The sequence below is a fragment of the Phragmites australis genome, chromosome 5 (assembly GCF_958298935.1).
Source record: "Phragmites australis chromosome 5, lpPhrAust1.1, whole genome shotgun sequence".
Lineage (NCBI taxonomy): Eukaryota > Viridiplantae > Streptophyta > Magnoliopsida > Poales > Poaceae > Phragmites > Phragmites australis.
The window spans coordinates 21,966,233-21,983,415 of record NC_084925.1 but is presented as its reverse complement, the minus strand read 5'-3'; the positions used below and the strand labels follow the sequence as shown (position 1 = coordinate 21,983,415).

At 40.8% G+C, this 17,183-nt stretch overlaps 1 protein-coding gene across 1 annotated transcript in view; it reads left to right on the top strand.

Moving 5' to 3' along the window:
• Positions 1–10,329: 10,329 nt before the first annotated feature.
• LOC133918926 (uncharacterized) overlaps positions 10,330–17,183 on the top strand; it is a 67,567-nt gene continuing 60,713 nt past the window's right edge. Inside the window, exons 1-5 of the mRNA XM_062363059.1 lie at positions 10,330–10,651; positions 11,869–11,950; positions 13,413–13,516; positions 14,608–14,703; positions 14,813–14,860. Of these exons, the coding sequence (XP_062219043.1) occupies positions 10,637–10,651; positions 11,869–11,950; positions 13,413–13,516; positions 14,608–14,703; positions 14,813–14,860 (345 nt within the window). The 5' untranslated portion in view covers positions 10,330–10,636. The remainder of the gene's footprint in view (positions 10,652–11,868; positions 11,951–13,412; positions 13,517–14,607; positions 14,704–14,812; positions 14,861–17,183) is intronic.

The following is a 17,183-nucleotide window of genomic DNA, read 5'->3' as shown; positions in this document are numbered from 1 at the left end:
TCCCGAGCACTTCGGTGGGACCTTCGGGGCACCGAGTCCTCGGGGGCTGCCACGTGCAGCCCCGAGCACTCTCTCCCGAGCACTTCGGTGGGACCTTCGGGGCACCGAGTCCTCGGGGGCTGCCACGTGCAGCCCCGAGCACTCTCTCCCGAGCACTTCGGTGGGACCTTCGGGGCACCGAGTCCTCGGGGGCTGCCACGTGCAGCCCCGAGCACTCTCTCCCGAGCACTTCCTTCTTGGTATTTGGGCTCTGCGGATCATCGGGGAACTAGGGTGCTCGGGAACCAGAGGCGGCGGCCCCGAGCACCTTCTGCCAGGACTTAGCTTCTTCTTACCTTGCAGGGTGGTGACATGTGGCGGATGGCCGGCCTGGTCTCGGGACCTAGGGACCCCTGGTTCTGAATACACCGACAGACTTCCTTATGTGTAGTCAAATAAGATCTAGCTATGAAAGGCTTGGTGGACGCAGAGTTTCCGCTGGCACGTAATGGCTTCTAATGACTTGCAATCATCTCTCCTCCGTATGGTCCACAGACTCCGTATATATAGGGGAGCGTCGTACATCCTTTGGATTCTTCATTCTCATTCTTGGAGTAAAACTTCCCTATTTACGAGATATCTTGGGTTTCTACAGGTAGTTTCCATTCATCAAAAGATCCTCTTCCCAGAGATAGAAATATGTCCTAAGAATAGCGGGAAACCCTGGGGTGCCCGTATATGGTAGTTTTATACTAGTCATCATCACGTTATTTTTTTTTTCTTGCTTCCAAATTTCAAATCTTTGGGGTCTGTATATGGTAGTTCTATACTACTCATCATCCATTGACCGATGAAAAACTCTTACACATTACCGAGGTGTGTGCTAAAAATCCATTGCGAAGACTTTACAATGACACTCTCAACATGTGTCTACCCGCTAAGGTTTCACCGTTGTGGGAGTACACCCTCCACTCCAGAAGTCCGCTCTTGCACTAATGGAACACCTTGGAAGTATACCCTTCTATTTTACACAATCGGATGATCTACACAATGTTGAGAGTATGCCAATTAATTGGCTAGACCTGTTCCACATCAGACTTGTGGTTGCATTGTAAACAGAAAAATATCACTCCATGAACCAGTTCTTATATTTGAGCAAGACTACCACAATCCCAACAGTACATCCTATACTAGTCTCAACATACCGCATGCTCAAATCCATATACCATGTTGCTATAAAAATTATACCATCATCTATATCATTGTTGCATAGGACCATCATCAAGTTTCGTAGAGCAATTGTTATGATCACTAGCCCAAAAGTAAGGCTAAGCATCATCTACCCTTCCATAACCAATAACCATAACCATGACAACAAGAATGATAGGGGAAACACTAGAGTAAAGCCTAATTCTTGGGATTCCAGATAAAATTATTAGCATTCATGTTTTTAAATAAAATATTTTAAAAACTAGGATAAATATGTTCAAGAACACAACTTCCATTCACTATACTCGGTTGGGTCTTCAAATACTGTACTCCTTCTAACTCATCCGGAATGTTGGCATCTACTCACAACATTAAAAAAAGCAACACATAAACACCAAGATCCAAAAATAACTAAATAGCACATAACAAACATCATCACACACCAGATCACACTTCTCTGGGCAATTCAGTGAATGAACGGGTAAACTCAAAGCTACGATTAACGGTTACAGCTTTCAAAAGATTAAAACATGACTAAAAAGATTATCTACATACAAAATTATGTTTCTAGGAATTTTTCTAGAATTTTTTCCAAGTCATCTATGATTCTATGGGATTTTCTAAGATTTTTATAGAATTTTCTAGCATTTATTTGAATAGTAAAAATATTAAATATTATTAAATAAACCTATAAAATTATTAAATATTATTAAAATTTCTTTTCCTAATTATTCCAATTTTTAGAATTGTTTTTTCACTGAAAAACTATTTATAATGCAATATATAACATATATGACATCAGTAGAGTAGAAATAAATCAAAAGGAAAAATAAAAAGGTTGACTAGGTTACTCACTCAGGACCTACTGTTGGCACGACACGACACATCGGACAGACACGCTTACGTGGCAGCCATGTGGACATGTTGATTGGGTTTATGTAATGCTGATTTGGCTTATCTGAGGGGGTACGGGATAATCTAATCTTGCCCATTCAAATTAGATCAGACAGTCGAGATCTAACCTCGTCGCTCTCTGACGCGATGACGGTGGTGTAGAGCTTCACCGCGGTGGTGCTTCAGCAGACAAATCGCTGAAACCATGTTGTCATGCCCAAAGTTCACCGACGAGCGATGGACGAGCACTAGGGGCTCACCGCGAACTCGGCTGTGGGGCACGTCATCGTCAGCGATGGCTGTGTAAGGCTGGCGGCAGCTAAGGGTGGTGGTGACTTGCGAAGCTCGTCATAGAGGTCTTCCCAAGAGCCGAAACTGGTCCATTTGCTGGGCGAAATATGCGGTGTGCTCTGAATTGAACATATGGCCCTCTATTTATATCTAGGGTGGGCTAGAAGTTGTGATCTAGTTGGATATGGGCTCAAGTTCAATGGAGGCTGCAGCGGGTCAATACGAAGGTGATCACGCATTTGAGTCGAACTCGGCTAGAGATAAAGATGGGCAAAAGTCCAATGGGGGCACGAGTAATCTATCATATAGCTTTCTAGATGGTCTCGATCTCTAATGGAGCTCAGATTTGAAATAGGACACAGTGCCCGGTAGGTTAAGCTCAGAGTTCATCTCGGGTTGTGCTTGGGCTCTTCAAGTTCTCGCACTAGCTCTAGCTTCCTTGACCACTAGCGAATCTGTTTGGCTCATCCCCCTGCGAATTTGGTTGTCCTTATTGCCGTGCTGGTGCCGAATGGGAGCAGAGAGAGTGGGGAGGGAGAGGAAGTTGATTGGTGGGGCTCGGTGTCGATGGTTGAAAGAGAGAGGGAGGGGGGAGACGTGGCTGGGCCGGCTGGCCGAAAGGCCTAGGCGGAAGGGAGGAAAGAGAGGGAGAGGAAGATGGGTCGGTCAGGAGTAAGGGAAAAACATCCTGGTTATCCTTTTCCATTTTCTAATTCCTTTTCTTTTTCTTTTTCGTTTTCTATTCCAATTCTTGTATACTCTTGTATATACATGTATATATACTTATACAGTATATATACTACAAAAATAATTTTATTAACTCACATAATCAACCAATCAAGCAAGCAATCAATTATATACACATATATATATATATTCTTTTATAAGAAAATAATAACCCTCCATGTATATATGTGCTTATACATATAACACATATACTCACGTACATGTATATGTACATATATGCATATATACACACTTAGGGTTTTATTTTGTTTTGCAAAACTTTTTTATTTTCTTTTGTAATTTTTTTATTTTATTTTGTTTTGGGAATTGGGCTATTACAATTATACACTAATCTATTATGACATGCAATGTTGGAGATATTACTCCAGCCTACGTGGGCTCAAGCACAACTTCATCGATGACCAGGGGATAACAACAACATTTCCTCGAAGATCCCCAAGGCTCACGTCCAAAAAGGCTTTGCAGCCCGGCACCTAAAGGTGTCGAGGGCTTGCCTCTGGATATCTTCAAAGCATGCCTTCGAGGGACCTTAAAGGCATGCCTTCCGAAAAAACTTGCAGACCTGGACCTCGAAAGCCTCGACAACTCCGTGAACCATTCAAGAGTAACCGCACACCCAAGTTGTTCAGTACAAATGGATAAATAACACATAAATCGAGCTTAATTGAATGCCCTTAAGACCTGTGCTTCAAGATGTTGAACCTTGAACGACGACCCGATGGGCCTACCGGTCGTAGGCCTGCACCTGATGCATGTGTCAAGACAAAACAAGCAGATGACCAAGATATTATAATTCATGTAACATGACCATTATACCCTTGGTCAACTCTTTTTGACGTAGGGACATAGTTATCATCATAGTATATAAATTCATGTAACTCTCTTATAAGAAACTCATGTTTACTCAGAATATAATATACATTTATAACTCATAATAAGGGTGATCCATAGAGAACGATATGACTCAAAAGGATTTGTGTAACTCTCTTATAAGCAACTCATGTTTACTCAGAATATAATATACATTCATAACTCATAATAAGGGTGATCCATAGAGAACATATGACTCAAAAGGCTCGAGAGGCTAACCAGCTAGATGTAGGACGCCTCTTGACATCAACAATCCCACTTATGTTCATGTTATTTATTGATGTGTCTCAGTAACGTGAACGTTCCCACTTAGTCGTGCTCACTTACAACAACATGCACCGGGTAGTGTAACAACAGTGTTAATGTAAAGCCGTGGCCTTGTCAAATAGAAGCTTTACCCAATTAGGCCCAATCGTCTTACACGACCACACAGGTCCACACAAGGAGGTACTCATGTTAACCTTTTTCATACCCAGACCTACCAACTTGCACATGCCCCTATGGCACCGGGGTTACCACGCCACCTTATTTCTCCTATTTTTTTCTCTTACACATCATATGGATGTACGACAAGCATTAGCACCGCGTATGATAATCAACTTACCTTACATTAGATCGGTATGTCGTTAGTACGGAAAGTGATAAAGCCAACAACATCAACGGACGGTACTTAACCGATGCAAGCGGCCTATGGCACTCGGGTTTCTCTCCGACTTACCCCTAGCACCGCCCACATCTCACCTCATTCTCACCACTCATCAACCCATCATTTTTATTATCATTGTGAACAATAATTAAATCTATAGCTCACCAACGATGAAATATTTCACCGCTCGACTTCTATCAATGACCTAATACCCTGCTAAGCATCTTGTTTAACTTTTAAGTTAGACAGCCACATCGTTGAGCCCGGGTTACAAGGATAGGAAACATCAAATAACCAAGGTAGAAACAAATGCATCAACATAGGAGCTACCCACCATTTCCCGACACCAACTCGCTAACATGCACAACATACATATGGCATAATTTATCACTTAGACACCACATGATCCAAAATAGTAGGTAGAGAATGCTTAGATGTTTGCCTTGCTGCTCCGGTGTCTACCTGATGCTACCTTCTCAGCACTCACAGAATTCTGGACCGTCCTCGGTTACGCCCCGCATCACACTTCGGCTCTTTGTTCTATAAAGAAGAACAACTGCAATGATGAGCATGAAAGAAATACAAAGATGTATGCCACAAGATACATAACAGCAAGTTAAAAGTATAAGACATGCAAAAGATTATTGATGTCTACAATCTAACAAGCTTAGAACCTCTAATAGAATCTAGAAGTTACGGGTTGAACTCGGAACTTCCGGGTTAACCTCTGGGTAGGGGTCATCGGGTTGCCACTTTTTGATTGACTTGGAAGTTTCGGGTTGAGGTCGGAACCTTCGAGTCGGGCTGGAATATCTGGGTTTGCTTTTGAGTGGGAGTGCTTGGCTAGTCCTAAATCGAATTACCCGTAACTTCCGGGTGGGGGTTCTCGGTTAGCTTTAATTAGGATCACTCGAAACTTTCGGGTTCTGGAAAAAAACACGTTCTCGTTGATTTCCTTACTGATTCACCTTGCATGTTAAATCTGTCCCACGTAAACATGTGTATGCACTAGCCCAACAGTTCTAGACTCAATTTACACACTAAACCAACGTAATTTTCTGAGTATAATTCAATTCGGTTTACCTGAAACTTCCGGGTTCTGGTAGAACACGGGTTTTTCAAGGAACTTCGGTCGATTCGACTTGCAAACCTCATCAATCCAAGGGAAAAAGCATTTTGCGCTAGCACATAGGTTCTATACTTCATACACCAACTCCACAACACAAGTTTTCCTAGCTCCTACTCATCCGAACTCCTCTAATTAGCTCCAAACACCATGAACACAAAAAGAGGTCAAGAACGGCTTGAATCCTTCATGCTTGCACAAAAGAATTGGATGGATGAGAAGATAATGAACTAGGGAACGCCATGGTGTGACATGCATACCTTGATTTGTCTTCTTGAAGTGGGATTTTGGGGGAGAATGAGAGAGAGCTTGAGAGAGAGGGGGAGCAGTAGCTCCTGCTCCTGTTTTGGCTTGGAGAGAGGGTGAGGAGGCGTGGGGGAGGAGTGAGGCGTTGGGGTTGCACCTGAGGGAGAGGGAGGGGGTGGTTGGCCAACTCTAGTGGGTCCTATGCATCAGAGAAATAAGATATTTCAACTGCAAATTCTATTCTTTCTCTCCTATTTTTTTTCTCACTTTTTATTAATCAAACCGAGGTGCTCTAGTACTGTAAAAATAAAATTGCTAAAAATGAAACATGATGCTAATGCTGCATGATTATGCTTAAGTACATGATTATTAGTTTTAGAATGTTACGAGTTTTGGGATGTGACAATGAACAAAATGGCATGTAGGATGAATTATTATCGCTTCTACTGATCCCAAACTTCAACGCCTTCAGAGCAGAGTCTTTTAAGATCATCCACCAAAGGACTGAGGTACACATCGATGTTGTTACTAGGTTGCCTCGGATCAGAAATTAAGGTCGGTAACATAATGTATTTTTACTTTTTATAAAGCCAAGATGGAATGTTGTAGATAGACAGTAAAATAAGTCATGTGTTATGTGAGCTACTCATGTTACTAAATGGATTCATGCCATCTGTGCTCATAGCAAACATATTTTTTTTAATTCTTAAACGAACCAATTAAATGTAGAATTAATGGTTGCCACTGAGCAGAATCTGTGGGGTGCCGTATCATTGTATCATTCTTACAACCCTCCTTTTGCCAATGCAACAATTGAGACTGTTTTGTGTTCGCGAACAAACCCTTCAAACGGGAAATTACAGGGAAATATCATACCGCCTTCCTAGAAGACCCTTTTCTCTTGCTACTTTTCTCCACGTCCCCACCCTCATTTCTAAGCTTGTATCGATGGGTTACACAAATAGGATATTGATCCAAGTTTGCATACTCTCCATTAAACATGACACAATCTTTGTTACATGCATATATTTTTTATTATTTTTAATCCTAAAGGATAAATTATCTTCTTCGCGTCGTATACGGTCTTAGGCACCATGTTTCCCTCTAGTAGCATGTCCCTTAGAAGATGCAACAATACTTTAAAACTCCTATCAGACCAACGATGGGTTACCTTCAATTGCAGAAGCGTAAGCACTATAAACAACAATATGTATTTCTCCTTACATCCAGGATAAAATGATATCTTCCAGTCTCGCACCAGTTCCTGGAATTTAGCAAACTTACAATCACTATATTCATTGTGCCCTTCAACATCCTGCATCATTTGGTCTACATTCTCCACCAAATCCACGTAGTCATCATTGAATCCTAATATGTCTACGTCTCTGAGATAATCATACGTATCACCGGTTGGCGGGAGTCCTTGATCCATACTGCTGTCTGGGAGGACCTAATCCATTTCCCCTTTATTAAGGCATTCCTCATCGTGTTTGTTCCAAATGTGATATTTCTCTTTGAATCTACGCTGTAACAAGTGATCGTACACATTGTCCAGGTTTTGGGAACTTCTTCTCATTCTTGCAACCATATCATGGGCACCACATTGTTATTTTACTTGACCTTCCATATTCACCACTGTGGCACTCATGAAAGACCTCACCCCGCTTATGTACTCGTTATAAGTATGATAATCAAGGTACATTTAACTTTGGTCCACCATCTACAAATTGAAAAAAATATTCATTGTTAATAGAAACAACATAGTACATACAACTGAATAAATATAAAAATTCTAACTAAATTTAACTAAATTAAGAGTAGATTCTAGAAAATTTCTTATCTAAAGTGAAAGATCCTAACTAATTTCTACATAGGCAAAGATAGGTTCTAATCTCATTCGAAGATATGCGGACCCAGTAGGTTTCTATGCTCTTGTACGGTTCTAGAGAAAATTTCGACAGCATCTCCTTGTTGTGCTCCAAATACATATCTCCACAATGAGCCAAGAGGATATGTATCCGGAGAACAACATGGAAATGCCACCGAAATTCTCTCTATAATCATACAAGAGCACATAAACCTAGTACTTGCACCACATATGTTCGAACTGTCCAAAGTTCGTGGACAATTCGGGAGTATCTTCTTATAAATATGACGGGTTGTCAAGTCATATTTATAATTAAACACTTCCAAACGGGAAATGTAGGTTACACAAACTAAATTCACTTTTACGAATATAATTAATATAATTGTGCCATATACATATGAAGATTTAGGAGAAAGAGAAATTGTGAATTCCAACTCAAACCCTAAAATCTAGCAAATAAGAGTAAGAGGACAAGGAAAGGGGAATGCAAACCTTCAAATGCCAAGAGGGACAATCCACATATATCAACATTTGGGAGAAGGTGTAAAATTGTTGATTCGAACTCAAACCCTAGAACCCACCCCACCACATATGTGCAATAGGAGAAAGAAAGTGGTGAGACAAACCTTCAAAGGCCAAGGGATAATCCCAACTTCAAATCACCAATATTTGATTGGTCCTTAATAGAATCACCAAAAAATCGCCTCCTGTGCCAAGCAGCTGGCGGACAGACATCGTCTGGTCGAGCAGCTCGATTCAGAAATAGCCCTTAACATCACTCATTACTGACGAGTGATAAGGACACCCATCACTAATGAGTGGCCTCGGTAGTGAACCATCAGATGCTACATTTAGTGATGTGTGCCCTCTCTACCTATCATAATGACTCAATTATTAGTGACGGGCTTTGAAGTGACCCATCACTGCTATCTTTAGTGACGGGTCGTTCTCTCACCACTAATGACCCCTCATTAGTAACGGGTCTTGATCGGGTTCCAATCCGGACCACACATTAGTGACAGATCGTCACTGGACCCATCACTAATAGTTCATTAGTGATGTGTGCTGAGTAACTGTTACTAATGATGTGTTTTTCCCCATTTTCCTTTCTTTCTCTACTGAAACAACCCATTGTGTTCTAATGGTTCAAAAAATCTAAGTATTTTTGTACAACAACTATAATTCAAGATAAACCCGTTTGAATTGGATTCACCTTCATATCTTTTGTGAAATTTTAAAAAAAATTCTTCAAAGTTGGTTATCCTCATACCTTCCAGTAATTCTTAAGACATTACTCACATTCGCAAAAATCTAGAGAAAATCACCAATATTCATCTTTCATGGTGGACTAATCTCAAGGCTTATTCCCAACCTTAGGTCTTCATCACTTCATATGATTTACTCTTTTAATTTACTTCAATTCCTCCTAACCATTTTACTCAACTATTTCTCATAACTAAACATGATGCTTAATAAGATATATATGCATTTTGAGTTGTGACAATACTATTTTTCTTTAAACACTTAGCCACAAGCACCTAGCATTATCCATGCTCTTATCATATGAATGACATGACTAGGAGAACACGCATGCGTGTTCGCTCGCCTCGCTAGGACGCGAAAGGCGTCAGTATGTTAACTATGATTAATTTTATTTTAATCTTGTTGAGCAGTACTTTGTCATTCATGTTATAGAATATATTAGAAATATATAGATGTATTACATAGGTGTCTAGGTTATACTCTAGTTGCACTATTTATAATTTATCTAGAAATTAAATTAAATATGAAAGTGTGCATTTATCCGACGCTCATATCCCACCCGCTCAACTTTGTAGCCGTTAAAAGTAAAATGTTTTCAGAAAGAATGGTAGAATAGGAACAACAACAAGAAGACAGGGAAGATGCCAACAAAGAAGAAAAATAACAAAAAGCATCCCACCCGTGTGCTCCACAGAAAGGAGAAATTTTTAATATGTAATGGTTACATAAACCGATTTATATAACAACTAATCAAAACTCTATGTTTGAAGTCATGATTTTTTTTTATAAAAATATGATAGTATAGAGCATGCTATAATCTATCGTCTCATAAACTTTGAGTTTAAGCAACAACTTGTATAAGGAGAAATAAAAAAGAGAAATTTTATCAATGAATAATACCTCTACATTAATAACTGAATTTTCTTTTTTTTCTCCTCTTGTATAAGTTGTTTTTTAAGATCAAATTTTATAAGATGGCAGATGATATTATTGTATTTTTCGGATTTTTTCACGACTTGGTTTTAGTTAATTAGTTAGACAAATCAGTTAGGAGTAAAATTTCTCCCAGAAAGCGGCATCCGCTTATATCCTTCCACTGTTCTCCATCTGTTGACCGGGCGTGCGCACGTCGGACGAAGCGTGGCGGACGTAACGTTACAGCCGAGCCGCTCGGGACTTCTCGAACCGAGACAAAAAGAACCCCACCACCACCGCGAAGTCCTCCGTGCCGGCCCCATCCATCTCGTCCCCTCTCTCTTCCCACGGTTCCGCCTCCTCGTCGTCTTCCTCGCCACCTCCGCGCCCTCCACTCCCGGCCCCTCCGCCCCGCTCGCCCCGGCAACCCTAACCACCCCTCGCCCCGGCGCCCCATGACGATGCCCCACCGCGCGCGAGGGGGAAGCGGATTCGCGACCGCGCCGCCGCCGTCGCGCTAGGGCGCCACGCCTCGCCAACTCCTCGCCGGGCCCGCCCGCGGGTCGCCCCCTCGGCCTCCGCTATGTTCGAGGGCCACGTATGATCTCTCGCCCTCCCTTCCTCTGTATTCCCCATTCTCATGGGCCTTCGGTTGGGGCGATTTTTATTTTTCTTGCGTGTGATCGACGGCGGCCGCGTGTCGAGTAGTGGACCAGTGGGTTGTTCGTGCTAGGGTTAGCGAATCAGCGTTGCTCACGTGGTGATCACGCCTCTGATTTGGGGTGGCGGTTAGGAATGGCGTAATTCGAGTGCCTAGACGAATGGGTCTTGATGGGTTGCATTTTGATCTTTCCTTGAGGAAGAGTTGCATGTTGAATTATGGAGAAAACCTCTAAAGAGGCAAAGGGAAGTGTTGATAGTTGTGCTGAACATGTGTATTTTGTTTTAATTTTCCTAGCTTTGGTTCCTTCAGAATTCCAACTGTTAAGGATTTCGTGCTTTTAGCTCGAACAATGTTATCTTGCATTTACCTTGCGGTGATGTTAGTACCATATTCACTAGAGCATTGGAATGTGGAAGTTCATTGCTGCCGTGTACCTTCTGTTTGTTTTCCAAATTTCCTAGTCTCTGTCACTTCTTGATGTTGGGCGCTTGTCACTCTTTAAATTTGAACTGCCTGTCATTGCAGTTAGCTTGCATTCATATCAGTGCTATATTTGCACGATAGAACATAGTGTTTTTTGCTACAATTTAGTGACTGTTGAGACTCATCTCCACGCAACAGTGTGCCATTTGTATTTGATTGGTCCAACAACCAGCTGAGTGGTCCATTAAATGGAGTTGGTCTTTATTGGTCATCAAACATGATAGTGTGCCTGACTAGTAATACATATGTATCCTGATCACTTCTTTATTCTCAATAGTGATTGTAGTTATGAGCATCCACACTGTTTTGGCGAGAGCTCTGTTCTGTGCTACCCTATTCTAAGCTCATCAGTTTCTTGTTCGGGATTTCATTATGTCTTTATTTTTATGTCCTTATTTATGATACAATCATACCGGTGGACAGTGGTAGGGTGTAATTTCTGAGGTGTTACAATAACTTGTCACCATGATACTCATTCTTCACAATAGGCTTCACATCAATACAGGAAGAATGATACCCAGCACCAGCACATAATATTCACTAAGTAAGGGGAGAGAGAATTGACACGCTATCAAAATTTGAACCACCTTCTACTAATAGCATTGTAACATTGATGAATCCATGCCTTCCTGCTGACTCATGGGAAAATTCTGATTTTTTAATTATAGGTGCTGTATTTGCTACGCAAATATTTGGGTGAATATGTTGAAGGACTTTCTGTTGAAGCTCTCAGAATAAGTGTCTGGAAAGGTATGTTTCTTTCTTACTGTCTTTTTTCTTTTGTTTGATTATCATCTCCTGCTTGTATTATAAATTGCAAATCTGATGTCAGTTATTTCAGCGTTATCAATTCTTTTTATCATACTGTGGTTTGATGCAACTCTTTCTTTCCTCATTTAGAAAAGATGAAACCTCACTTTTATTGAATATTATATTTGATACTGGGTTGAAGTGGGATGAAGTATTTGATACTACACGTCCTGAAACAGGACATGATGAAGATGCTTGCATATTTGTATGTAATACTTATAAGCATTGTAGTTCTATTTATGGCACTATATACTTATTCTCCTCATGCTGATAGAGTATGCTTGTCTGTGAGCCCATAACCTTAAAAACTGTTGTTTGGCATTGTGTGCTATGGGAATCGGGCAATTGAGTTCCAGCAAATATTTCTGTTGTGATTCTAAAGAGAATGTTGTCAATCAAAGTATCTGGAAACAGTATACCATAGGTCCTTTTAGGAAGCTGCTTCCATGACAAACAAAGATTAAAAAGCTGCTACCATGACAAACACAGCTTAAATATGGTATGTCAAAGCCCTCGACCATATGATTAGATCATTTTACCCTCTGAAAAACAAGTACTTATTAAATATATCACTCTGCACACATGGGCCTGCAAGAGCTAGCCCTTGGTAGCTTGGTGTAGGTAGCCCTTAGTGATGTGTTGTTCAGTACTCTTCTTTTCTTTAGTGTTGCCTGATGCATCCTGAGCGAGTGAGACTACACTCTGGCAGGGTGTTGCATCGCAGCACCCGGTGCAGCCCTTTGCATCGCAGCTAGCAGGCAAAGGCACTGTGAGATCACTTTTCAACAGCTTGACATGCCAAAATAGGTAGCATAGTATTTAGAATTGGGCTGGACCAGTGGTCCTACTGGAGAAGACTGGGATCGGAGCCTGGCCTTGTTGGTCTCCATAAAATACCATTTATGTAAAAAACTGACTAATGTTTTTTAATGACCGCTTCACTCAGGATTCGAACAGAGGAAACTTCAGCCTCCACTACCCCTGTGCACAAAGGCCCAAAACAAACCTGGGCTTGTGTTTCTTTGTTGCCAATGAAGGGATTGGAACCTATATTAGTGGTATAGTTGGGCATATAAAATTTCATTTGAATTACATTCAATTAAAATAAGAAAATATAATTTATTTGAACTGCTGTCTGACTGTTTGAACTGACGGTTGGATCAACAAAGCAGCCACTTGATCTGTTGACTCTCATATCCGATTTCTAAAAAAGAAACATCCGATGATCTTCTATCTCTATTCTGCTTTTTTTCCTCGTAATTTTGATCAATCACTTCAACATGTGTTTAACCACATTTACCATTATGTTGAATATTTCAGCAGTTACTGTGCTTGCATTTGGCTTGTCGAAATTGTATTTGTGTACTGCTTAATTACTTTCTTTCATTTCTTTCTGAAAAAGGTGATGTTGTTCTGAAAGACTTAAAACTCAAGGCTGAAGCACTGAATTCTCTCCGGCTTCCAGTAACAGTGAAAGCTGGGTTTGTTGGCACCATAACGTTAAAGGTACATTTCTTGTTGTACCATACCCAATTGCTTATGGCTTCAATTTTGTAGTGGCATTCTTAAGTCAAAATATCTAACATTCTTTAAACAGTTTTCTGGTAGAGCTGATATCTTCTAGCTTGTTTTCGAATGGCATTTTGATATTGGATATTTTACTTTTTTCAGCACTAGATTCCAATTTATTATTCATGAAGAACAAAATTATCATATTTTTCATTACATGGCTGTACAAGGTCCATTCGAATTGTAATCACTTACATGTGCATTCCTTCATATGCTAACCACCTAGCCCATAGCCAGTCACAATTTAGCTTCTTCCTTGGTTGCACTTCTTGTGTTACAATGTTGAAATGAGCTCAAGACCTTAGTGCCCCTTGATTCTAGGATGCACCAAAGGAACTGTCAAGAACTAATTGCATTGAGTATGCAGTTGTGGTGGTATTCTGTTTATTGGTCACACAAGCTTTTGGTGGGTTTGAAATAATAGCATTGTGCTGTTGAAATTTTGAGAACATGGCTATCAAGGCATCCTGGGAGGAAAATATGGTGCATTGATGCCCCAGAAGAGATGGATCAAGTGTGGCATATTTGATAAGGGATCCATATCTTTGTCGTTCCCATTGAGCTGCTATTGACACAATCTCCCACCATCCGCTGCTGCTCAAGGAGGTGGCATGCTTTGCTTGAGTGTTAGGAAGCGTTGCTGGCCAGGATTGACGATGAGATGGGGGGGGGGGGGTAACATTGGCTGGCCTGGTGAGGATGAGAGAGAGATTGGCCTTCTGAGCGAGGCAGAGATGGGCTGAGCAGTGAGCACCTGAGGTGGCCCACCAAACATCCTTTTCCCCTTTCCTTTTTTTTCATGACTGTATAATTTGTGATGCATATATGCTGCTGTCATTGGTCAGCTAGGCATCCATATCCATGTCCAGGTGGTGGCCAGGCAACTCGTTTCACTTGGCCACTTTGATAACTGCTGTGGGACATGCTTTTACTACCTCACCTTATTGCTAACCTGTTACATCTAGTTTTCCTTTGTTTTTCTTCCTTGTTTGTGTGAATTGTAAATGCCATATTGTGATTTCTGATAGGTTCCATGGAAAAGCCTGGGTAAAGAACCAGTTATTGTTCTTATCGATCGTCTATTTGTTCTTGCTCATCCTGCTCCTGATGGACATACTCTCAAGGTAATTATTTGTAGTATTTATATGGAAACAACATTTCTACGAATGACATTTCCTGATTGTTCCTGTTGCTGACTTTTTTTTGCATCTCATCTTTCTTTTTCAATTTTAGGAAGAAGATAGAGAAAAACTTTTTGAAGCCAAGCTTCAGCAGATTGAGGTTTGTTGTCATGTTATTATTGCTGTCTATTCTCTTCTTCTAACAGTCAAGAGTTGAGACAGTGATCATACATGCTATATTTATATAATGTGAACAAGCCAGTTCAAAATTAATGTGAACAAGCCAGTTCAAAATAAAGTCCCACTTGGATTTTTCTGAGCTTTTTTTATGCCTAAGTAGGCATCTGTTTTTGCCACTTTTCATTTGTTTTGGTTGTCTGTTTGTAGTATTTGGTCATAACAAAAAACAATGCTCCTTTCTTGTTTCCATGGTCTTTATCAGCATGTCGTAGAATGAGGGAATGCCTGCTTCAATTACATGTGCTGTAGCCAAAATCTTTCAAAGATGTTTCTATGGTAGTTGTTTTTGACTTTAATTAAGTGTGTGGGCAGGAGCCCTGGAATTAGTTGTGAGATATATATTCTTCAGACAACTATTTTTTTATTATTTTGGGCTCTGCTTCAATAAGATCTTTACCCTGAATTTATGTTGGGGTAGGGGCTAAAATCTAGTTTTTGTCACTTCATCTTTTAGAATGGAAGTTTGGCCAATTTGAAGTAAGTCAAATAACCTGGAAATTTTAGTCATAGCAGTGTAGGTTTCACCAGCACTCGTTCCTGTCAGCATACCTCTTTCCGTTATGTATTTATTGCTTGGGATTTGATCATTTGCCATCCCAAAGATCAACAATTTAGTATATGCCACTCTAGACACTAAGACTGATATTTGCCATCATAAACCTATGAACATTTAGCATTTTCCGCTTTCTATGTATTTTGTCATTTTCCTCTGCATTTCCAAATTCATCACACGTGAAAAAGATGAGTTTGCCCCCCCCCTCTTCATAATCTTCTCTCTCGTCTTCCACATGACCACAACCCACTCGCGAGGGGTAGGGGTGCTGCTTGGCCTCAGCGGCATCGAGCCATCTGAATTAGTGGTGGTTAATGAAGGGTCAATTGAAGGTGGCCAACGCTTCAACATGTCTCATCGAGTGCAGAGAAGAAGTATCAACTGGATATTATCAACCAGATAGCCAGTTAGGAGTGTTACTAACCTTGGGGATTAAAAACATTTTCACACCATTAGGGTGGATGTGTATATATAGCCATGAGATGGGCCAATATGGGTCTTAACACCCCCCTCAAACTCAAGGTGGATCTGAAGCGTTGAGTTTGAGCAAATGAAGCCAATGCTGCTCTCTCTGTGCTTCAGTAAAGAAATCTGCAACCTGTAGTTCAGATGGCACATACTGAAGAGCGATTGTTTTCTGATGACAATGAGATCGGGTAAAGGAGGCATCAACACCAATATGCTTTGTAAGTTCATGCTTCATAGGACCACTGGTAATCTGTATGGTTCCAGTATTATCACAAAGAAGAGGTGTGGGATCATCACAAGGAATACCAAAATCTGCTTACAACCATCAAAGCCATACAATCTCAGAAGTGGTAGTGGCAAGTGCTCAAAGTTTTGCCTCTGCACTGGACCGAGATACTGTTGCCTGTTTCTTGGGCTTTCATGCAAGAGGAGAAGAACCAAGAAGAATGCAATAACCAGTGACAGAATGACGATATGTCGGATCACTCGCCCAAGTGGAGTACGAGTAAGCATGAAGCTGAAGCGGACTATCATGGGCATAAAACAAACACTGGGATGATGTCCCCCGTAAGTATCTCAGCACACGAATTAAATGTCTAAAATGAACTAAAGTAGGAGCACTCACAAATTGACTCAAAATATGGACATCATGAGCAATGTCAGGTTTGGTAACAATGAGATAAACAAGGCTACCCACAATATGCCTATATCGAGAGGGATCGTCAAGAGGTGTACCATCAGTAGGACAAAGCTGCAAGTGAAGATCCATAGGTGTTGTAGCTGTCCAGTTGTTAGTAATGCCAGAACGAGAAATAAGATCTTGAATGTATTTGGACTGAGAGAGATAATAGCCCTTGGCAGAATGTAAAACCTCAATCTCTAAATAACTGAGAGGACCTAAGTCAGACATTAGAAATTGCTCACTAAGTTGCTTCTTCACATGGGAAATATGTTCCATATCGTCAACATACAGAAGAAGCAAAGTACGTCCATGTGAAGAGATATGAATAAATAAACCAGGATCATGATCACTAGTTGAAAAACCAGCAACTTGTATCATAGAGACAATGCTCAAACCAAGCACAAGGAGCATGTATAAGACCGTATAAAGCACAACGAGCACAACGAAGATGACAAACATGGCTAGACGGAGCATCAACACCTAGGGGTGGTTGCATATAAACTTCCTCATGCAAATCACTATGAAGAAAAGCATTCTTAA